The sequence below is a fragment of the Tyto alba genome, unplaced genomic scaffold, assembly GCF_018691265.1.
Source record: "Tyto alba isolate M040663 unplaced genomic scaffold, T.alba_DEE_v4.0 Super-Scaffold_21, whole genome shotgun sequence".
NCBI lineage: Eukaryota > Metazoa > Chordata > Aves > Strigiformes > Tytonidae > Tyto > Tyto alba.
Window position 1 is genome coordinate 9,463,421 of NW_024881295.1, and position 23,882 is coordinate 9,487,302.

General features: G+C 39.3%; 1 protein-coding gene across 1 annotated transcript in view; it reads left to right on the forward strand.

The window, feature by feature from the left end:
- The window catches only part of ITPR2 (inositol 1,4,5-trisphosphate receptor type 2), a 272,128-nt gene that overhangs the window by 106,793 nt on the left and 141,453 nt on the right, over positions 1-23,882 (forward strand). The window contains 10 exon segments of the mRNA XM_042795147.1: positions 1,383-1,515; positions 2,444-2,501; positions 4,037-4,202; positions 6,780-6,953; positions 12,698-12,787; positions 12,934-13,059; positions 14,243-14,365; positions 15,884-16,084; positions 20,410-20,661; positions 22,216-22,341. Of these exon segments, the coding sequence (XP_042651081.1) occupies positions 1,383-1,515; positions 2,444-2,501; positions 4,037-4,202; positions 6,780-6,953; positions 12,698-12,787; positions 12,934-13,059; positions 14,243-14,365; positions 15,884-16,084; positions 20,410-20,661; positions 22,216-22,341 (1,449 nt within the window).

Sequence of the window (23,882 nt, forward strand, 5' to 3'; positions counted from 1 at the left end):
TTCTCATCATATCCTCTTATTCCTTTAAGTAAAGGCATTTTTTACTTAATAGTTTCCATTCTGCCATCAGCCTGAATTAAACAGATGGCCTGATAGACTTAGTTGACTATGCGTGGACTTGGGAAGTTTTTATTTTTAAAAAATCTTGCATGTACAATTATGGGGTAACTTGATCATGGAACGAAAATAAACCTGCCTTTTTTCTTTTTTGTTTGAAGATTTTAAACTTAAACTGGCATTTAATTTGCTTTAGATAGTATAGTCCTGGTCAAATCTTACTACAGTGTTCTGGGTCTGGGAGGCTTGTCTGACTTTAGCTAGAAATCAGAGAAACAGGTTTCCACCATTTGCTAAGCCATCACCTGTCGCCTGAGTCTTGGTAACTAAACATATGTGCTTTCATCCCCACTGATTGTAAAATATGTTAACTGGTCTTAAACCTGTTTCAGTGTATGCTTGCATTTACTGTGGGCAAGGAGTGTAAGTGTGGGAAACACTGAAACTCAGTTGATGGGCAGTCAGTTGTGGAAGTTTTGGATGTAAATGTGTCAGTCCTTAAATTGGGACTAATGTTTCCAGCCTAGTTATTTTCCTCACTATTCCAATATAAATGCAGCACTTTGAGCTTTGAATTAGGATTTTTCCTGTACGAGTTTCTCATTTCACAGCTGAGGAACGAAAGGCACCAACAATTAAAGGAAAGCAGAGCATTGAGTGAGGGGGGGATCTCCACTACCATTACAGTGGTGGCTTGCAAAGCCAAACGTTGGTTTGGTTTGGTCTTTTTTTGGCCACGTGCTGGCAACACCACTAGCGGCTCATGAAGGAAATGCTCCTTACTCCTCACATCCCCAGCTGATCATTAGCAACGTAACAGAAGACACCACCAGCCTTGTGCTTCACTCCATGGGAGCCTGGCATTACCTGCAGCACCACTGCCCTTGGCTGGGGGGGCATCTGAGGGGGGCAGCCTCCAGCCTGCCGTCTTTACTCTCAACCCCAGTCCACTTCTTATCTTCACGGGGCGTTAGAAGTCCAGCTGAATATGGTTTCACCATGGGTTTGAACGTACTGATCTGGCAATGAGGGCAAGGCAGAGTGCTGGAGCCCCTGGACAAATCCACTCCGCTTCTTAGTATTCAGCAGTTGATAGGGTAGAGTTCAGTGTGTCTTGGGATGGTCAGAGTGAAGAAAGAAATCACAAAAAATTGATGAATGTAATGGATTATTTTTTCATAGTTGGACATATTTACTTAAGATAATTTGCTTAATAATTTGCTTAAAATAATCATGTATCTCTGTACATTCCACCGCAGAAAAATCCTAACCCGTGTTACCAAATGGCAGAAGAAAAGTCTTATTTAAAACTTTTTTTCTTGTAGTTTATTCTCAGTGTTAGACTGGACTATAGAATATCCTACATGCTGTCCATCTATAAGAGGGAGTTTGGGGAAAACAATGAAAACGTTGATTGCTCTACAACATCCCCGCCTGACACACCAGGGATTGCCTCAGGTAAATGTCGCTATTGTATTGCAATGTAAAATAATTCTGTGTAGACTGCTGCAAACAATGAACTCAACTGTATCAGAAAGATGCATGCTGCTTGAAGTTGAAAAGCTTGTGGAAGAATGAGAATTTCAAGGAATCCCATAAAAATAATGTTTTTGCTGGCGTCCTCCTCTAAAAAAAAATGTGATTCCTTTTTCCCATGATGACAATTTATTCTCTTATTTGTACTCTTCCCAAAATACTGCTTGATGACAGACGTAGTGGCGGGTAGATCATGAAAAAAATGGTTGGGGTTGCGTGAGGACAGATTTAAGTGAGGCGAGTGTGGTATGGGAATGGCGTGGCTTCCCAGGGAGTGTTCCCGTGCACACAGAAGTGCTCAAGAGGCTGACTGCTGTCTGTGTGACCACCTGCCAGGAGGGCGGAATTGCTTTAAGTGAAGGTGCTGTGTAACAGAGGGGCAGCTAAGGAGTACTAAAGTCTTAAGTAGTAAGGTATATTAAAGCTATTCTAAAGCAAAATGACAGTGGGGTAAATGAATTGGTTTATGGTAAATATCCTAAAGTTCATGTGTCTATTTTCTGGAGGTTGGCTCATCTAACAAGAAATATAGAAGTTTCATATTCTGCATCATTTGTGGGTCACTGATAGGGGTTTGTACAGCTTCCGGCATCACGGGGCTCTGGTTCATCACTACAGTTTGGTCCTTTCTCAGTAACATTAATACACAATTTAGCTCTGCCCCATGTCCTCTTTCTTCCATGTTACTCTTGCAGATAGTGAATTGCGCCTAGCTGAGGAATGCTCAGTTAGACCTTCACTTGATGACATTTACTTTAAAGAGGAACAGAGTTCATTTTGCTGCGCAGATTAAACAATGATCACTGGCTTTTTGGGTTTTATTTTTACTTTGATTTTTTTTTTTTTCCAGCAATTGTTCCCGACATAGATGAAATTGCAGCTCAGGCTGAAACCATGTTTGCTGGCAGGTATATTCTCTGAAGTTTTACCTCTCTGTGTATATGTTTGTTCACATTGGTATTTCTTATGGACAATCTGTGTTTATTCTGTGGTGTTTATTTTCATACCCCTTTCTCTTCCTTTGGCAGCTTCTTATTACATAACCTATACGTAGACAAAAAAGTGCCAGAAAAGACCTGGATTTCAAACAAGCAAACAGCCCAGTTGGTATGGATGGCCGTGGGTTGGAAATGACCACCCTCTTAGTTGTAAGAAAGTTGATAGACAGTTTCTGTCATGCTCTCAAAGGCAGCTGGGGAATGGTGTACAGGGCTATTGGGCTAAACCACGCTTAATATTTATCTTCTAATGCCTCACATGGGTGCTTTTAAAGAAAGACCTTTTTCTGGTATACATTATGGCTGTAGCCCCAGATTTCTTGGATCAGTAGGTTACTGTTGACTCTTAGTATTTCTCATAGTCCACATGACCTGTTGCCATTGCAACACCTTGTGTTTGAACTTATTTATAAAGCTATGTCAACAATAATCTCTTATGACTCCTCAAATCAACTGTGGACCACTTGCCGTGATCTTCTGGACCACCAGAGGCCTGTAGGCCACAAGTTATCCTTGCAGAGTTTTGGAAGTGATTTCAGTTACGCTGTGGGAAAAAAAAAAAAAAGGGCACAGAAAATATCCACACTGGAGGGTTATTACCATTATCACTATACTGGTTGAATTTTATGGGTATAATTATAATTATACCAGTAAAAATGAATTCCATTTAGACAAGGCCATAGACTTTAAAGTTATTCTTGGAGCTAGGGAGAAGGATCCACAATATGAGCACTCTGGTCTTTCCCCTCTCAGTCCCTTATGCGTTCTCATTCTTTACTAGTGCAAGCAATGCCTCCAGTCCTCTCCCTGAACTCCCATAATGTAAAACAACACACAGCCCTTGGCATCTGTATCTTTAAAATGAACAGAGAGACTGAATGTTTTCTTGGAAATATTATTTCTGCTTTGATATGTTAAGTGTAAATCTGCTTTCTGCCGTTTCAGATTATGAATATGATTCCAGAAATACGGTGCTTTTGGCAGTTCTCACTATTTTTGAGCTTATTTTTTCTTAAATGAAATTTTAATAGCAGCTGAAAAGAGGAGTGAAAAGGAAAGGAGCAGATTAATCTCTGATGAAATGCTGTTTACTTCAATTAATTTGTGTTGGGGATGAGCTTGGAACAACTTATCCAAGACATAAACGAATGTTTTTGCAATATGGATTTTAATCACAATATTTGACACATTTCATACATACTTTCATTCCATAGTGTCCATTCTGCTACAAGATTGCTGCAACAGCATATAACTGTAGGACTGTAATCCTTATAAAAAAATGTTAAAGTGATGTTTATAGTTTCCATCCTGCAGTGTATTTGATTTGGTTTTAAGAGCTCTGTCAAATGAAGATTGTGTGTACAGGCATATTTATGTCAAAAAGCTTTTATTTTTTCTTGTTTGTTTTACTTTATTTGGTCCTCTTTTCCCTGCTTCTGTTGCAGAAAAGAGAAGAATGCGGTCCAGCTTGATGATGAAGGGGGCAGAACTTTTCTGCGGGTCCTCATTCACCTCATCATGCATGACTACCCTCCTTTGCTCTCAGGTGCTCTGCATCTGCTATTTAAGCACTTCAGCCAGAGAGCGGAAGTTCTGCAAGCATTTAAACAGGTGTGGATGGGTATAGCATTATTCCAGGAAACTGGCTGCTGGGAATGTCTTTCCAAAGGCTGCTTTACTTACCTAAATTGCTGCTTGTAGCATGACAGTGTTATATCCTTAGAAGTCCAAATTCAGCAGAGATTTGTTTCTTTTCTTTTCTTTTCTTTTCTTTTCTTTTCTTTTCTTTTCTTTTCTTTTCTTTTCTTTTCTTTTCTTTTCTTTTCTTTTCTTTTCTTTTCTTTTCTTTTCTTTTCTTTTCTTTTCTTTTCTTTTCTTTTCTTTTCTTTTCTTTTCTTTTCTTTTCTTTTCTTTTCTTTTCTCTTCTCTTCTCTTCTCTTCTCTTCTCTTCTCTTCTCTTCTCTTCTCTTCTCTTCTCTTCTCTTCTCTTCTCTTCTCTTCTCTTCTCTTCTCTTCTCTTCTCTTCTCTTCTCTTCTCTTCTCTTCTCTTCTCTTCTCTTCTCTTCTCTTCTCTTCTCTTCTCTTCTCTTCTCTTCTCTTCTCTTCTCTTCTCTTCTCTTCTCTTCTCTTCTCTTCTCTTCTCTTCTCTCTCTTCCCTTTTCCTTTTCCTTTTCCTTTTCCTTTTCCTTTTCCTTTTCCTTTTCCTTTTCCTTTTCCTTTTCCTTTTCCTTTTCCTTTTCCTTTTCCTTTTCCTTTTCCTTTTCCTTTTCCTTTTCCTTTTCCTTTTCCTTTTCCTTTTCCTTTTCCTTTTCCTTTTCCTTTTCCTTTTCCTCTCCTTTCTCTTTCCCTTTCTCTTCTCATTAGAGTTGGTCATCTGTGCAGGTGTATGTTATAGTTGTGTACCCAGAAATAGTTATTTCTGGCATTGAATCCATTACTTAGAACATCGGTCCATGGTGACAGCTGGGAGACATGCATCTTACAGCAAGACACGATGCAGTGATCCCTCAGAGACAGAGTTAGTAGGTCATGTTCTGCAAGCAGTGCACTGGTGTCAGCAATAAGACTTTCCTGTCTTCAGGGCTACTTAGGCTGGGTATAAAGCTCTCTTCCTATTTGTGTGGTGTTTCTAGTTTGAATTCAGGTGTCTTTGAATTGTGCTCCATTGCATATGCCCAAATAACAGGAAGAGAATAATGGAGCCAAGCCTGTTTTCAGCTTTTATTCTTTCTGCTTGATAACGGTGCATGTGCAGGCTCCATGTGTCAGTGGATTAGGATGGGGACATCTGATGTCACGGGGCTGGATGACAGACACATCTCTGTTACGTAACCCTGTATAACATATGTTGATAAGACTATCTGAAGCTTATTTCAGAAGTTTGATAGCGTGTTGTCTCATCGTTATGTAAGATATGGAGGTTTCTCTTGTTTAAAAACAGATGAATGCTAAAGACCTGGAAAGCTTTTGTTTAATGTTTTTGCATTATGGCCTCCCACCAGATTGTTACCATTAGGTCATGTTGGCTAGCTGCATAAATAGCTATTATTCCCATGTAAGCAAGGACTGAGTAGCTTACCATGTTTTCATAAAGGATGGAAAAGGTTAATTGACAAATAAACAAAAAAAGACTGTAAAGAACATGGAACATGAATGTCTGTGGATGAGCAGCATTCATAAGTTCTGTAAAATAGCAAGTTTTTACCAAGCTAAGAGAAAAGATGATGAAAATTTTATATTACAAAATAGTGAATATTTGCCTGCATGTACTGATTTTTTTTAAAAAAGAATGTCCCTATCAGAGTTCTTGTCTGCCATGTGACCTTAATCTTTTACATAATGTGATTTCTTAATCATGTTTGTTGATTTACTGTAAAGATTATTGTTAGTTTCTTGGAATATTATATTCATTAATAATATTGGTAGAACAAAGAGCATTACAAAGAAAGGAAATGTATAGATCATGCTAAGTCAAGAACTGCAAATAACAGTGAAAAACATTGAGAAAATTTGAGCAGTACAAAAAAAGAAAAAGTGAGATTAATCTTAGTAAGAGGCAACCACTCAGATGATGGGAAATTACATGAACCTGAAAGTCAGTTTGTGAGCTATATTCCAACAAGTTTTTCTAAGATGGTCTAACCGTGTTAAAATCTGTTATTTTTTCAAGATTGGTAATGGTGATGTAGGTGATCTTTAAAGTCGCTGACCATTCTGACTTTTCTTTGGATGTCCCGATTCCTTGTCATGTCATCCTTTTTTTTTTCTTGTGAAGTACTGTGCTGATGGGATAAGCTATTTCTAACAGTATTGCTTGAATACTGTGTAACTGTATTGTTTTAATAACACAAGGATCATAATCAGTGCATCAGAGCTACCTCTGCATAGAACTCAAGAGCTTGTAAATCTGTGCTTGTGCAGAAAATGTTTCACAGTGTATTAAAGAAGGTGAGAGAATGTTGTGAATGTAATAACTATCCTGTTTTGGGCAACTGCAGTCTCTGGCTGTTAAAGGTGTTTGATGAATGGGGGCTAAAAAGCCTGTGTGTGCCACGTTTCAATTTCATAGGGAAGGTTACATAAAGCACCTGGAAAGAGGGGCTTAGAATGGAAATTGTCAAGCAAATTACCCAGGCATAAGTGCTGGTGCTACTGCTGTAATAGCTTTACAATTTTTTGTATTTCCAGGTTCAGTTGCTGGTGTCTAATCAAGATGTTGATAACTACAAGCAAATCAAGGCTGATCTTGATCAGCTACGTCTGACTGTAGAAAAATCAGAATTGTGGGTTGAAAAGAGCAGCAATTATGAGAGTGGAGAGGTGGGCGACAATCAAACCAAAGGAGGAGAAGAGCCAATAGAGGTGGGTTTAAAGCTTTTGCTCTTAAAATTGTTTCAATATTGATTAATGAACAACTGCAAATTTGTGGTCTGGTTAATCAAAGCAGCAAAGCAAGAATGCGCTGTATTCTGGCTGAGCTTTAGGAATAGACAGAATAGGAAATAAAACCTCTTTTATCAACGTGTTCAATATTCTCTCCCACTGCTTTCAGCAACTGCATTCTTATGTCACAGAGCTGCCTTCCTTTCTGGCTAGCAAGCAAGCCACAGTGTATGGCATCACTCTGTGGCCAAGGAGGTAATTTAGGGATCACATGTTGGCAGCTGTGTTTGACTTGCTGCAAGAAAGGAGGAGTAAACAGCATCTGTTTCTGCAACTAGGGTAGAGGAGTACAATCAAACCCATAGTTTCAAACATCATGAGTAATTCCACTCTCCACCAAACATAAGACTGACTTAAGAGTATTGAGATTTTGTAGGTGAACTAATTTTTCTTTTTTTTTTTTTTTTTTTCCGCTTGTCATACTACACTCTTGGGATATATTGTGATTTAAGAAACTTTTGAACTCGACTCTGGAACCACTAAGACCTATCTTTTTTAAAATTTCATCGAATTTTATTTTAAATTTTGTTTTTCAGTGAAAGCTGAGGTCCTTATGTAATCACTGAACTCCAGTATGAGCATTTAAGAAAATGCAAAGTGTTGCAAGAGTTGCTGTGGTTGAAGGCATAACAGTAGATAGAGCAGGCTTTCCCACCAATATTTATCCCCACTTTTCCATTTTCATCAGAGGAGGTGGGGAGAGATGGAGACCTGTAATTTCTTACACAGCACTTTCCTCATTCTCTTCCGTGGTAGAACCTTCCCTGGTAGGAAGAAAACGGACAAGGAAGCCATCAGGGGAAGCTTAGTAGGAAGTCAAGGGGAGATTATACAGCATTGTGAAGCCAATGCACTGAGGAAAAGTGGGAGCCACTGAGAAGAGACAGGATGTTTTCAGATATCTATGGCATACACTTGGCCTTTCAGATGAGAAAACAGATTTTAGGTGGCTTCATATGGGGATAAACCCAACACTTAAAGGGAGAATCCTAATTTCTTGGGACAGTGTAGGTCCTACTCCCTCTGATACAACTTCTCTGAATTTAGTGGTGTCAGAACTGGGGAGGAATTTGGACTTTATGAGCTCAAGTATGTGGGATTTCCTACTTTCTTTTCTCACGCATAGCTCTAGTAGGAAATAAAACATTCCTTTATGTATTTAATGAATGGCAAATGTAAGGGGGAAAGAGGATACAGAATTGCAGCAGGATATTTACAAGGTTTTTTAACTATAATACCTTTTTAAAGTGTAATTAGATCCTTTTTATTCCTACAGGTAGCCCTGATAGCAAAGAAACTGCAGAAAGAGGGGACAGAATAATGTACTTGAAAGCGAAGCATCTCTAAATGGGATATTTTCAGGTTGTTTTTTCCCAGGAGGCATCCATGGATCTGTATGGATTAGCTGTGTTTCAGTAGATGCACAATATTATCTCTGGCAGATCTGAGAGAGTGTTGTATCAGAACAGTAATATGTAATCTGCACAACTGGTTAGATCATCTGGTGGTAATTCCATGAGAGCTGCGCCCAGGTTACAATAGCTCAGAATCTTGTCCATTATTTTTTCCCCTGTTAAATGATTCTTTAACAGTCAGGAAATGTTTTTACCTGGCAAAACTACTTCAGATAGTGAATACTCTCTTTGAGATCTTAAGTCAGATGTAAGAGGTGAAGAGCTGGTCATAATCTACAGTGTGTGAAGCAGGTGGCCAGCTTCAAGCAGATAAACATCCCTGCGAGATCCCATGCTTTCTTGGAATGGATGCTGGGTATTCAGTACTGAGCTGGATGAACCCCTAGGTCTTTAGGGAATATACTCCATTTGCCTGTGCTTAATTTTTCCCAAACAACATTAAAGTGCACACAAGGGTTTAAATTTACATTCCAGAACAGTCTTACGTAAAGCCCAAGTTTCTGTCTTCACCAAAGCACACTGCAAGATTGGCATAAGAGTTTTTAAAAATCAGATATATTTTTTTGCTTTTAGTCTTCGGAGTCTTTGGGGATAATTGTTTCCACCTTCTTGTCATAACTGGGGCAGAGAGGGCCAGAAACTTACTGCTTTGGTTTTGTTGTTGTTTTTTGGGCTTTTTTTTTTTTTTTTGAAGTCAAATGACTCCAGAAATGGGATTTGTAGAAAAAAGTCCATGTTCTTCTACATAAAGTATCCAGAGTTCTCTGGATCTTATGTCCATGCAGGATCATCTTGATAGGAGCTGGAGATCAGAACTGCAGGAAATAGTACTTGGTGTTAGGTCAGAGAAAAACTAGACACCATATAGGATTAGGAAGAAATGCTAAAATTGATCTCACATAACTGAGCTTTTCTTGAGAAGGGAAAAGGAGATAAAGCCTGTTTACTTGGTTATCTCTAGTAAAGGTGTTATGAGTCTGTATAGGTACCACAGACTATGGAAAGTATGGTCTTTATTGTCCTGTCACTGGAGGCTACGTTGGTGGTGTAGCACCAGAAACACGGATCTGAGGAAGAGAAATAGCCAGTCTTGGTGACAGGACTCTGAGGTGAAGCTGGAATACAGTGCAGTGGCATTTATGGAGCTTCTCATCTTCACCAACCACTGTGAAAGTTCAGTAAGGTTTCAAGTGGTATAAACTTTCAGCACCCTTAAGTGCCTGGTGCTCCCCTGCTCTCCTCCTTTTCTGGTCTGTGGCAGTTTGCATTGGTTCTGGGAATGTTTAAACATGCATCTCCTGAAACATCATATATAGGGTGAGATTGTGAACTGAAACTTCTGAGAGTGCCCCTCATTCCCCTGGTAAGCAAATACAGCCTGTGGAGGGCAAAGCCGTGCTGGTGTGACACGGCTGTCCTGCTGAGATGAGTGAGACGCCTTCAGCAGCGCAGAACTGCTTGGACTGAATGCTGGAATCTGGGCCTCCATTTGTGGGCTACAAAGAAAGGATCCTAAGACTCATGCAGAGTGATATCCTGGGAATTTTATGGATAGAGGAAGTAGTCTTTTTCAGAAAATACCCTTTCCTAAAGGTCTTGTACTCAGATGAGAAACTTTCTCAGTGCAATCTCTGTGACTCCCTGTCCCCTATGGAAAAGTGTGACAGAGAATGTCTATTATGGGGCGTAACAAGGCAAGATATGCAACTGAGTGTCTCTGGTATCCCAGTGGTGTGATTATCTCTTGATGACTACATCCTTGGAATACTCTTATGGGTTCAATAAACAGGTTTTTATTTTGTTAAGAGAAAGGATAGATTCAGCACTTTAATGCTGATCAGCACTTCCAGGTAAGACGTATAGTTCACATGGATTATAAAACTACTGTGATTGAGGAAGAATGCTGATAAAAGTAACAGGTAAATTAATCTTGGTTAACCCACGGTCCCAGAACAGAGAAGGGTGGTTAATTATAGCAAGGAGCCTGAAATATCTTCCAAAGTATTGATTCAAACAGCTAGAGAGAAGGCAGCATGCATACTAACAAGCCTAAACAAATAAAAATCCACTGTTGTTGCATAGATCAACATGACCACGCTGAACAGCGGTGCTGACACTGTTATAAACAGCTTCCATGGCCAAGCGGTGCAGCTGTTTTTGCCCCACTGGAAATTAAGACCAGATGGGATTTATAGAAACTCCTCATCTTCACCATCAGCTAAGAAAGTTCAGAGAGAGGTTTCAAGAGGTATAAACATGTGTGTGTTTTAGCATAATTCTCTTCTCTAAAACAGTAGGAAGTTTGAGGACACAATGAAACTCAGAAGCACACCTGTTTGGTTCTTTTTTTATGCTATTACACTGGTTTACATCCTTGTGGTTATACTACTGTGAGGCAGTCTTGAGATCTGCTGCAGTTTTTCCACATACTTAATAATTTCAGCATCCAAAGTCCAATGTTTCAATTCTTTGTGTTCCCAGCTAAGAAAGGCTTACCATAGCTAGCAACAGAAAAAAAAAAAAAAACAAACCAGCACTGCAAGTATCCTAAACGGCAGTATTTGTGTAGATGTTCTTCTGTGTTTTGATTGAGATATGCATGGTTAGGTGCGTGGGTGTTGGCAGTTACTTAAGGACTTGATTTCTCTTATTTATCATACCCAGCTGGGGCTTTCTAAGAGCCAAGGCCCAGACCATACAGCGCATGACTGGATGTTGTAGTTTACCATAAAGTTCTCATTTGTTTTTAAATCCTTTCCTGCATCATCCAGAGATAAGAATGGAAGTGTCCTCTTCTTTGTCCTGGTTTAAGCCCAGAGGGCAGCTGAGCACCACACAGCCATCTTCCCCCTCAGAAAAGGGAAGGAGTAAATAAAGCAAATACTGAGGAACTGAGATAAGGACAGGGAGGGGTGGTCACATGAAAAAGACAGGCTCCTTAGGGGAAGAAAAGGAGCATCAGTTTAAGTTAAACAATGACGACAATTAACAAACCGAGTAGGACAGTGAGAAGTATTACAGCATCTTAAAAATACCTTCCCCCTACCCCTCCCTTCTTCCTGGGCTCCCAATTTCTCTACCTCCTCCCCCCGAGCAGGGCAAGGGGGCAGGGGATGGGGGTTGCATTCAGTCCTGCCGGTCCTTCTGTTACAGGGCAAAGACTCCTTGTGCTCTTCCCTGCTCCAGTGTGAGGTCCCTGTCACAGGAGACAGTCCTCCATGAACTTCTCCAACATGAGTCCTTACCATGGGCTGCAGCTCTTCCTCAACTGCTCCAGTGTGGGTCTCTCCCATGTGTTGCAGTCTTCCCAGTGCCAAATTACAACAGCGGGGGTTTCCCTCAGAGTCCCAGCCTTCTTCAGGTGCAGACACCTACTCCAGTGCAGGGTCGTCTGCAGGCTGCAGCTGGGCATCTGCTCCACCGGTGCCCTCCATGGGCTGCAGGGAGTCTCTCTTCCAGTGCACCTCCCCCTTCTCCTCCTCCTTTCTTCTACTGACCTTGGTATTTGCATAGGTGTCTCCCTCACAACTCCAACTCCTACTCCCAGGATCCCCTCCTTAAATGCATTATTGCAGAGTCACAGCCACCGTTGCTATTTGGCTTAGCCTTGGCCAGAGATGGGTCTGACTTGGAGCTGGGGGAGCTTCGAGCAGCATCTCACAGGAGCCACTGCTGTAGCTCCTCCCCTCTTACCAAAACCCCACCACACACAAACCCAACACATTAATGGAACGAACATCTCTAATTTCCACGTGCTACTTGTTCCTGTACTGCTGAGAACTCCACCCTACTTATCTCAACTACAGAGGTCGTCTTAAGTTCCTTCTCCAGACTTTTTTATGTTCACATACACAGACTTTGTAATATTTCCAGTGGTATTAGAGATTTTTGGAACAAGTGGTAGCTATTGAAATACAGTTATGGGTACTATTCTCATAGTATTTAAATTCCTTGGGATGTTTAGTTTATGATTTAGTGATGTATTCTATTTAGAAGGATCAGAATCATGAAGACATAGAGTAACTGTTTCAAATCACATTGGAAATTTGAAACAAAGGAAGGACTTGAATGTGAATCTTTTCACTCACTGGACTGGCGGATGAAGAATAAAGAAGCCTTTATTATCTGTGTTATATCTGTTCCCTATGAGCTGTTGTAATACTTCTTCACTTGTTGTTATTAAATATGATTACTTCATGTTGAGGAAATTGCAATAGATCTCCACTTGTTGTGTGTTCTTTGTTACAGGAGTCAAACATTTTGAGTCCAATACAGGATGGGACCAAAAAACCCCAGATAGACAGCAATAAAAGCAATAACTACAATATTGTTAAAGAGGTTGGTATATCTGCTAAGAAACTTGCTTGACATACTTGTTTGATAAGTAGATTTAGTAATTGTTTTGAAATTATATATTTTTTGTTTGTGTGTGATATGACTGGTTCTTTGCTTGCTTGCATGCTTATTTATTTGTTTATTTATAGATTTTGATTCGACTCAGCAAACTTTGTGTTCAGAATAAAAAATGTCGGAATCAACAGCAGCGATTGCTGAAAAATATGGGCGCCCACTTGGTAGTCTTGGACCTTCTGCAGATACCCTACGAAAAGGTTATTCTCATAATTTCAGTGGTAAAGAACATGAGCTCAGTAAAGGGAAGGGCCTCAAGATGCTCAAGAATCAATGTGAAGTTTTTAAAAAATTTAATTCGGTCAACTATGGTACAAACATGAAATGATAATGCCATTTTCTACCTTAAGAATAATGGATTTGGGCCTAAGTTTAAATATGGCTGCCTGCATGGAACAGGTTTTATTAAGAACTTAATGTTTACTGCCTCAGGTACCTGGATGTCACTGCACTATCATCCCATTCCTGAAATAGGCAAACCTTAGATCTGCAGTCACTGTACAGTAAGAAGTATTGATTTAACAGAGCTCCTGGCAGGGTATCTAAATTCCACTGTTATGAGTGCTATCGTAGATACATAAGATGGACGAAAAGCTTTCAAGGATCAAGTCTGAAATAATTTCTTTGTTTCTGTGGTGGAAGCCTCTAACCTAGTTCCGCTTGCAAGTTTTTCAGAAGATAATGTGATTTTGTACTGATTTAGCTGCATTGAGCATACAAATGAATGATATAGATAGCCTTTTAAAGAGCCTTTTTAAAGGTCTTTTCTAGATCTTACAGGAAGCACTGAGAGGAGATAAAACCTCTCCTGGGCTACATTTTCCTGAGTGCTACACACTGATGTTATGATACAGACACTGGGTTCAGCTGTCGTCAGTAAAATAGTGCTTGTCCGTATAGGTGGTTCATCAAATTGTCATTAGAATACAATATGAGAGGAATATAAAATGGGAATGAAATGAGACATATATTTGTGTGGGAGTATGTATATGAACATAAATATTTGTGTAGGTGTACACACACACATCTGTTTCTGTATGTAGCTATATAAAAGCCAAAGCTTTTCAAAAGCTTAAAATCAATGCAAGCTATAGAGTTTTTTTTGAAAGTCAATCCACTTAGCACTTTTTCAAACTAGAAAGTTATAACCGTGCATGAGAAAATCTTATTTTGAGTTTGTGCTCTTACCTGTGACTCCCTGTGGTCAAGTCAATTCAGAGTAAGGTACAGCCACTAATGGACTCCGAAGGAAACTAGATCACTTGCTTTTGCCAGAGGGAGAATTCCTGCCCTATAAGGGCTTGTTCCCTGGCTGAATTGTGTGGTTTTAACAAGTACGTTTAGGTATGCCCAGCTCATTTCGTTTGTCTTTTCTTTCTGCAGAGTGATGAAAAGATGAATGAAGTTATGAATCTAGCCCACACTTTTCTTCAGAATTTCTGTCGAGGAAATCCTCAGAATCAAGTTCTCCTCCACAAAAATCTCAACTTGTTCTTAACTCCAGGGGTAAATATTTTATTTTAAGAAGAGTTTCATAACTGGAAGTAAATCTGGACTTGCTGAAAAAAGACAGTGCTAAATAAATAATTTCATTAAATTATCCCCTCTCTGCCTTTTCTTCTTTGTCCTTGTCTCCTCCCTTATTGTCTTGTCTCCTCTCTCTTGTCTTTTCTCCCTTACTGTTGCTCTTTGTGACATTGTTTTTAATGTTGCCATTTTAAAAGTGGAAAACAATATTACCTATGGGGTTTACTGGGAGTATCAGTGAACATGTGTCACATCAGCACATCATGTTTAGTTTGACTCTGGTCTTATTCATCCTAACTCACTCACAGATGGACTGTAAGTCAAGGCAGAAGATGCCGTGAGTGTGCTGTCATGAAGCTTGTGTGACATTTTTGTTGGTGATGCTTCCATTTGATTCAACTAATCTAAATGTTGATCTTGTATTAAATCATTGTCTTTGCAGTAAACCTCTTTGTTAAGGTCCCTTTGTGTAGATATATATGTGTGTATGTGTTTACAGATACGGTCATATAGAATGACACCTTGCTCGGTGGCAGATCCACTGAGCAAAACACACTTTTATTAGAAAGAGCGTGAGTATTAGGATTGTGGACTCCTGGCCTCTGTACATTAGGAAGCATTTGTTCTGTTTTTTTTTTTTATTTATGCTTATTTTGTGAAGTTAGTGAAGAGTGCTGAGCTGACCACAGTGGGGACTAGGGCCCAGACTCCATCCTATCCAACGCTGACACTTAACTCAGGTGCCAAGTGTGGAGCCTGCTTGCACTTGCATTTCTGTTCTTTTGAAGCAGATCCTCTGATCATCCCAGTTATTGTGCTTTTGCTCGTATTGCGGAGCAAGCTTGGTGTGGATTCCTTTCAGCTGACACTAAACAGAAAGGTATACTCTAGGAACACACCTGACTTTCATGAGTCTTTAGTCCAAAGGACCAAACTAGAGCAAGTTTGAAGCAAAAGAACCAAGAATGCATAAAGTCGGGATGCTGGGTCCTCAGCAGCATCCCTCTCTTGCTGCAGAGCTTGCACCATCCTACTCACTGATAGAAAGAGAGCCTTAGGCTCCCGCTGTGGTTAATGTGGAAAGAGATGTTCTCTCAGAGAGTGATCAGACTGCACGTGCAATGATTTGCCTGCTGGAAGTGCCTGCCTCTGTCAACCACAGAGGGACCCAGAGGTAGCTATCATCTTACTTGGTTGCCTCAATGCAGTTTGATGGGGAGTGGGATGAATGTGGTCTCAGTTGTCTTGTATACCAAAGTGCCTGTAGAGTGCTCCAGCAGCGTAGTGTGTGTATGTGTGTCTGTCTTCACCTTCCACGTGGGCACAGACTTTGTTTATGCCTACTTCAGGCCCTGAGGTCACTGCTTAATCACTGGGCTGGCACATGTTGGACTTTTGCAGTTTCTCTTTATTAATGTGTCTAGAGTCTTGTGAATCTTTCAATCACAAGACAAATCTGCTCTTCTTATAAGGATGTTTTGATTTTAATCTGATTAGCTTCTGGAAGCTGAAACCATGCGGCACATCTTCATGAATAATTACCTTCTGTGTAATGAAATTAGTGAAAGAGTGGTCCAGCACTTCGTACATTGTATTGAGACCCATGGCCGTCATGTGGAGTACCTGCGTTTCCTGCAGACCATTGTGAAAGCAGATGGCAAATACGTGAAAAAATGCCAGGACATGGTAATGACAGAGGTAGGTGAAGGGTTCATATGTTAATCACTTGTGTGATGTCTTTTTAACACACTAGTATTTTGAGGTTGCTTTTTCTGCTCTTGATACCAATGGGATATAATGGCATCATCGCTTCAGAATTTTAAACAGTATCACAAATAATGAATATTTTAGCAGACGTTTTTGGGAGTTTAATCTAATTTTGTAAGGCCATCTGTATAACTACTAGAAAGAAAACATGAGTGTTAGCATGGTGATACAGAGATGTCTATTTGTAGATGATGTAGCATGGAAATCTGAGTTACATAAACCTTCATTTTCCTGTACTGTAATTTAGGATCCCATTTACTCACCAAATTGCTATATTGTGGCATGGCTTTGCCATGTAAGAGGCTCTTATCTCTATGGATTTGTCTAAATAGTGTTGTAGACCATTTTTTTAGCATGTAACCACGTAACAATCCTAGGTACTAGTTTCTGGTTTTGTTTCTTTTGTTCCAGAGCATTTCTGAGAGAGTTAGTAGAGCTACTCTAGATTTAACTAGCTAGATTTGGAGTGTGACCCAGTAAATTCCACAGAGTGGTTTGTGGACAAATCTTTATGCCAATAAAGTTACTAGGAAAATACCTTATTGACTTCTCTGCAATTAGTATTTGATATATAGTGTGCATGATAAATGAAGTATTCAACTTGCAGACACTTGTGCATTTAACTGTAATTATGTTAACAGTTCAGTGAGATTAATAAGTGGGTAAAGTTGTATACGGTGAAAATGTCCAGTTAGGATCAGAGTGCAGGGAGTATTTTTCTTTACTTTACAAAGTGGATTTTGTATTGTTTTGGGGTTTTTGTTTGTTTGTTTGTTTTGTTTGCTTTTGTTGTTTTTGTTTTGTTTTTTCGAAGAGACATCTTCACAAAGAAAGCAGAGATAAGCTTTAGTTGTGCTGTGAACAAAACTAAACCCTGCCGAAATTTTGTTCCACGGTGACAAAGAAGAAAAACTTCTAATTAAGAAAATAAAGCTTCAGCCTACATGGATAACCTTTAATGGAATCCACCTCAACCTTTTCAATTTGACTGAAGTGTTTTAACATGCAATATCAATTACGAGCCTTTGATTTACATAATTCAAACAGTTCTTGTGCCTTTGTGCTTTTAGATTTTTCCCCTTCTACCCCAACTTCTTGTGGGTTTTTACTTTCTCATCAAACAAAATTTTTAGATTGTTCTCAATTTAAATACTTTTGTTACTGACCTATAATAGCACAAAGATAAATTGTCATATTACATTTTCAAGCTGACTGCATGATGAAAATCGAAATGAACTCACTTGACATTTACATAGTGAGTCCTGAAAGAATTTGATGGGGGGAGGGAGCACCCCTATTTTGATGAAAGAGGGTAAGATGATCTGTTTTAAAAAACGTAGGAAATTACAGGTAAGTAATTATCATTTGTTAGAAAAGGATGCTAATAGTGAAACTTGAATGGCGCTTGAATGACAATCCAATATAAAGGGAACAGCATAGCCAAATGGTTGGAACTTGTAATGGAGTCAGGACAGTTTCTCAGTAGACTGGTGAGATGTACTTTGTGACCTTAAACAAGTGGTGTAACTTTTCTGTGCCCCCATAGAGTATGAGTGTACAGCATGCCTCAGCTACTTCTGTTTTCTTTTACCCACAGGAATTATACTGTAGCTTATTCCTCTTTACTGGAAGTAAAGGAAAACTGATGATATTTACATGTTTTAGAAAGTGCATGTAGATGAAGGATCACCATTGCAAAAGAGTACTTTCATAAAATACATTGAACATTCCCAGTCTGGCTTATTCACTTGTTCTCATATCCTTGGCCCCCATGTCTGTAGAGTGCCAGTAGTGATATTTACCAAGCTGAAAGGTTCCTTAGGGCACTTTTGATCATTACAAACATGTTTTGAGGTCCCTGGAAGAACAGTGCCTATCAGTGAAAACTTTATTACAAAAAGGAAAGCAGAATTTACTTTTGAACCAGATCAATGTGGCAGCAGAGTTTGCTATTATCTATAGAATTCTGGAGTAATACATTGCAAGGTGTCAACATCTGCTCTGATATTGGCCAACCTTCATTATACTTCCATAGAGTTCTTAACTTATTGAAAATATACTTTAGTGGAAGAAAATGCTGCTGGTTTTTTTGGTGGTGTTTTTTTTTTTCCCATCACTGAGCTTATGATGCTCAGTAAGAACTTTGGCTAACACTGGATAGTTCTCTTTTCTGCTTTTAAAGGGACATCATTTTATCTGCTTGGGTCAATGTTTGGATGTCCTTCACAAATCACATTTAAAAGTGGATAACTTGGGGAAAGGGGATGACATCTTCTTCTGTCTTTGCATTTACAATGATTACCTTGTCCCCCTTAGCTCTTCTTGTGCTGATGCAACATTGTCTGCTTTGCTTTGTGATTGCTTACAGTCAGTATGTTACAAGCATGTCATGCAGCATCATGTTTCACAAGTTCACTGTCTCCGGGTATTTCTTCCTCATTCATCAGTGATAGGTACATGAAAGGGTGAGGGGTCATGACATGATATGTTAAAATATCAATCAATACTGGTACAGGTTAGGTCTGGATTTCACATAAGAGTGTAACTCTGGTGGACCCTGGAAAGGGTTGTCTGCCCTCTCCTCTCTGCAAAATGTACACAAGTGGAAAATAACTACAGGAAAGTGGTGAACAACTTAATAGAAAGTGACAGAGCATGTACCTTCCCAGAGGGCTCAGTGTGGATTTTATTATTTTGTATGTGAAATGTCCTAAGAGCATAGTATTTCAGAAATCAGCATTAAAAAATTAGGTCCATTTTCCAACATTTTGAATACTCATATTTCTGTCCCCACTCCCTTTTTTTTTTTTTTTTTTTTTTTGCCATTTTGTGCAATGAGATTAATGGTATCTGGGATCCTGTACTGTCTCCTTCCTCCTTCCCAAGTGCTTGTCCCTTTAAAAATTTCTTTTTCTGTACTGTGGATTGTCCAGAAAATACCTATTTTGAAAAGTCACGAGTAGAAGCATTTTAGAAACCCAAAGATAAGCAAGAAATCAGACTGAATTCACAATTCACTCCATCCAATTGTCAAAGTAAAAATAAGCAAGAAACAAGGAAAACATAATCAAAATAGTTGTAAAATCAAAATTTGAAATGTTGAAACCCTGGAAAATGTAATGAAATATTTCTTGAGTTTTCACTCTGAGAGACTAATTTTCATTCCTGCTCTTGCTGCTTTCCTGTTTCTCAACAGCTCCACCAACCTTTATTTCTACCCTTGAATTCAGTAAGCTGGGATTTCATGTCACATACAGACTTGGACATGTCAAGTGCCTTATTCACAAAATATGTATGGCTTTTGTGCTGCCAAGGTGTATTCTGTACTAGGAAGGGTTTATGGGAGCTTATTTTCACTTGCATTGAGAGTGCCTTATGCTTAAAGTGAAAGTGATGGAGAGAAGACAGGACTATTGTCCTGTCTCAGCTCCACTCGAGCTCACAGAGCAGTGCTGGCAGTAGGTATATTCACTGTATGGAGGGTTCAAAACAGGGTTAAAGCAAAACTTTTCTGTGAGCTCTGCTGAGACGGGGCTGCCAGCATCCAGCTCCGCTCTGGATCCTCTTGAGATGAGCAATGCACTTGTAGCAAAATCAATTATTTATCACGTACACCAGTTTTCTGTTAAATGGAAGCACTGGCATGACACTGACAATGTCAAGACCCACCTGCCAAATTTGCATAGGTTGGGAAGAATCATCCTTTGTTTCTGATGTTGAGCAAGGGGACAGAAGAGGTTGGTTAAATTCTGGGTGAGCCACAGGCTTTTTGTGTGAGGTAGCACAGGAGATTTAATCTCTCTACACCTCAAGTCCCTCTCTATAAAACAGGGATAATAATGCATCCTGGCCTCACAAGAGGAGGTGAGGGTAATTAATTAACTTCAAACAAACATTGAGATAGTAGGAATAATAAGGATGGCATACTGTCTTAGGTAAACACAGAGCTACAAAGAAATTGAACTACAAATTCACCTTGCATTAGCTTACTCCTTGGAGAGTTATTCCAGATTCGCACTTGTAGATAAGAGCAGAAGTTTGCCTTGGATATTGTTTTGACATGTTGATTTGGTAAGACACATTTGAGTAATTTTTTTTTTTTTTTAAGCTAGACAGTCTTTGCGTACTTAAAGGTAGAACAGAATATGAAGTTAAAAAAATCAAGGAATCATTTAGGTTGGAAAAGACCTTTAAGATCATTGAGCCCAAAATGACTGCCGTTCAGGGTGCTTAAAACTTTGTGATATCTTTTTTAGCTGATAAATGGTGGTGAAGATGTGTTGATATTCTACAATGACAGAGCATCATTTCCAGTCTTACTCCAAATGATGTGTTCAGAGCGAGATCGAGCAGATGAGAGCGGACCCTTAGCGTATCACATCACTCTAGTGGAATTGCTAGCGGCCTGTACAGAAGGAAAGAATGTATACACAGAGATCAAATGCAACTCCCTCCTGCCACTGGATGATATCGTGAGAGTAGTGACCCATGATGACTGTATACCTGAGGTAAGATTCACTGAATGAGGAAGCAGACTTAATTTTTAGAAAATCAGAAAATGTTTTGTTGTTTATAATATACAGACAAGTTGAATATTTACACAGAAAACAGGCTGGAAACAGGTGGTGTTTGCTAAGGTGAACAAGTGAGAAAGGATAGCCAGTGTTTTCTTAAACAGAAAATTCCTTGCCTCTTATGCTTTGACCGTCAGCTTTTTGGGTCAGACACCTTGTTTTGTTTTTGTGGGTTTGTCCAGCCACTCTCAGAGTTTAATGCTCTGATAACTTTGGGCTGTAGCTGTGAAGACTCAGCTGAGTGGTTTGTCAAGCCGTTTTGACGCTGCCTGAATTTGTTGAAGATGATGGGTAACATTCTGGCCATGCTGAAGTCAGTGGGAGCTTTGGGTGAAGTCTAGTTTTATTAAATTCAACTGCAGTCCAGCAAATGTTTTTATTCACTGCATATTGAGGTCCAATTCTGCAGCTACTACTGGTCATGCTTTAGTAGGAATGCAGTACCTCACACTGATTAGAAGGGGAATGTTTGTTTGCACCAAACATGATGTGATCAAAAGAAATCTTTTCAGTCTTTGTAAGGAGCTTGGCTGTGGCTCTGTGTCTCAGTCAGAGGGATTTCTGTAGGCAACCTGGTGGAAAAATGTGGCTCATATCAACAGAACTGGGACTTGCAGGAGTAAATGCCCTTCATACAGTGAAAAAGTCCCCTTCTGATCACCTGATTCTTTTCTTAAAAAGAAAAATGTTTGCTTTGCTCAGAAGTTTTAATTAAAAAAAGCCCACACAAATGGAACCTAAAAGTCTGACATGAGTTTTGTCCTGATTGTGTTAAACATATGCAACTATCTCCTCTCCTTTGACTGTGAAAAGAAATTTTCAGTGTATCTGCATATGTTTACATTTAATCTATACATTTCAGGCACTGGATATCCGTTTTTATGATGTGCACATGCAGACTTGTAATGCAGAAGAGTGAAACTGTAGTTCTCCTGTTAAGCCTTGTGCTCGCTTCAGTCCCACCTTTCTCTTCCATTTAGATCCAAGTTCCACCTATCCCAAATGCAAGTGCTGCATTAGGATTGTGGGAATGTAGGGACTGCAGTCCCAGCTCTGCTAAAGACATTCTTTTTTTATATATTTGGCAAGCCTGTCACAAGGCATCAACCCACAGCAGTCAACCAGCAAGTGCAGGGGTGTCCTGCATATTGACAGCTCCTGGCTGTGAAGCCCAGGCCCTTGTAGTCTTATTATCATTTAAATATCAGATTTATTATTGGTTTGTTTTGTGGGGATTTTGTTGTTAGAGTAAGAATGTTTGCAAAACTTTTCCATTTTTCTTCATGTGATCTTTTACGAAATACATGAATGCATCTGTTGCAGTGCTGTTTCTTAGATCTTCAGAACTGAACATATGCATTATTGCTGTTATTAGTGTGTTAGTACTTGGAGGATTATCTTTATTGTTCAGTATTTTTGCAGCTAGAAAACGTCATGTTAATGGTTTTTACTGTACCATTTCATATTGTGTTTTTGCTGTTCCTGCAGGTGAAAATTGCCTATGTTAATTTTGTTAACCACTGTTATGTGGACACTGAAGTGGAAATGAAAGAAATCTATGCTAGTAACCATATTTGGAAGTTATTTGAGAACTTCCTTGTTGATATGGCAAGGGTAAGCTTCATGAGACATTAAATACTACAGTATAGTCATTGGTGGCAACTCAACTGGCAATAACTTTTTCTGTTGAACTTCTTTAATTGACTTTTTTTCAAAGCTAACAATAGAATATATGTTGTTTTGTGGGTTTTTTTAACAGTCATTTTGATGTTATTTATCATAATTTTAACTGCTAATTACTAGCAGTCTTTTCTTTCTAAAAGGGCATCTTGGAATCCACGTTCCTTTCTCTTTTCTTCCAGAAAAATAAATTGGATGCATGTACAGGGTTGAGAGTCCGTGTATGTCTTCTGGGAGCGTGTGTACAAAAAAAAACCCCACATCTGTAATCTTCTCGCTTTACTCTGTTAGTACAGTGAGGATCAGGGATCAAGAACTTCCTTGGCTCATGTTCCTTCTGTAGTCTCACTTCAACCTGTTTCTGGCTTTTACTCTACTGTCACTGCATTCTCACCGCTGACACAAAAGGCAGGTGAAGAGCTCTGCTCTTTCAGAATACTAATTCATATATAAACTATAGGTTGCAAGGTGATAGGGCACAGTTAGTACTGTGGGCATGCAATTCCTGTGGACCCCAGTGAGCTTTGTGCTGTCATTACTTGTTGAATTCACTTTCATGTCAGGAGTTGAATTAAGCTGCCATTCCCTGGTATTTTGAAGGCAAAAAAATTAGGGAAATCTTATGACTTCCAGAAGGATAAAATACAATAGTAGAGCCATGAAGGGAAGCTAGTGTGACATAATTATTGCAGATTGTATTACATATCCTTTTCTAGGAGGTTAATGCTTCTTATAAGAGCCTACTAATGTTAACACCAACTAATGGAATTGCTCAAGAAGTAGGACCACAGGTTTTTGGTGGCTGGTGAACTGTATCTGATCCTTGATGCTGGACAGCATTTTAGAGACGTTTTATAGAGCCATGGTGTCATAGTGCATGCCTGTCTTTTCCCAGTCCATGGTCTCATTACATTTTATAATCCTAAAGTTCTCATTCATGTTCCTAATTTTGATGAAATAAAGAAAAAAAAAAAAGTAAAAAAAATCTCAGTTCAGTCCTACAGTGGACATTTACTCCAAAATAATAGTGTGCCACAAATTAATTTCTTTGAAACCTATTGGGAGAAAATACCATGAATTACTGCCAAAAGAAGAATGAGTGCAAAGGCTTGTGCTGTGTATGGCAGGCACTAGGACCTGTTCATTCCTCTGTAAAACAAAAAACTTCAAAATGGTTGGGGTTTTTTAATTTATCACCTCTCCCCCCCCCACCAGGTTAAGACAGGGAAGTTTGTGGTGGTCTCTTTTTTTGGTGGTAGTCATTTTCAGCAGTAATGAGATCTCTACAAACCCTGTCTTCCTGCTCTTTGTCTTGTCTCTCTGGTTGTGTAAGGCAGTGAAAGCCCTTCTGGACAAACCAAGCTCATTTGAAAATTAAGATGAGAAACCTCCTTGGAGGGGAATTCTGATTTTTAACCTTGCTGGTTTTACCCCAAGAAGTATTTTCTCCTGTTTAATTCCCTTTCTGGCTTGCC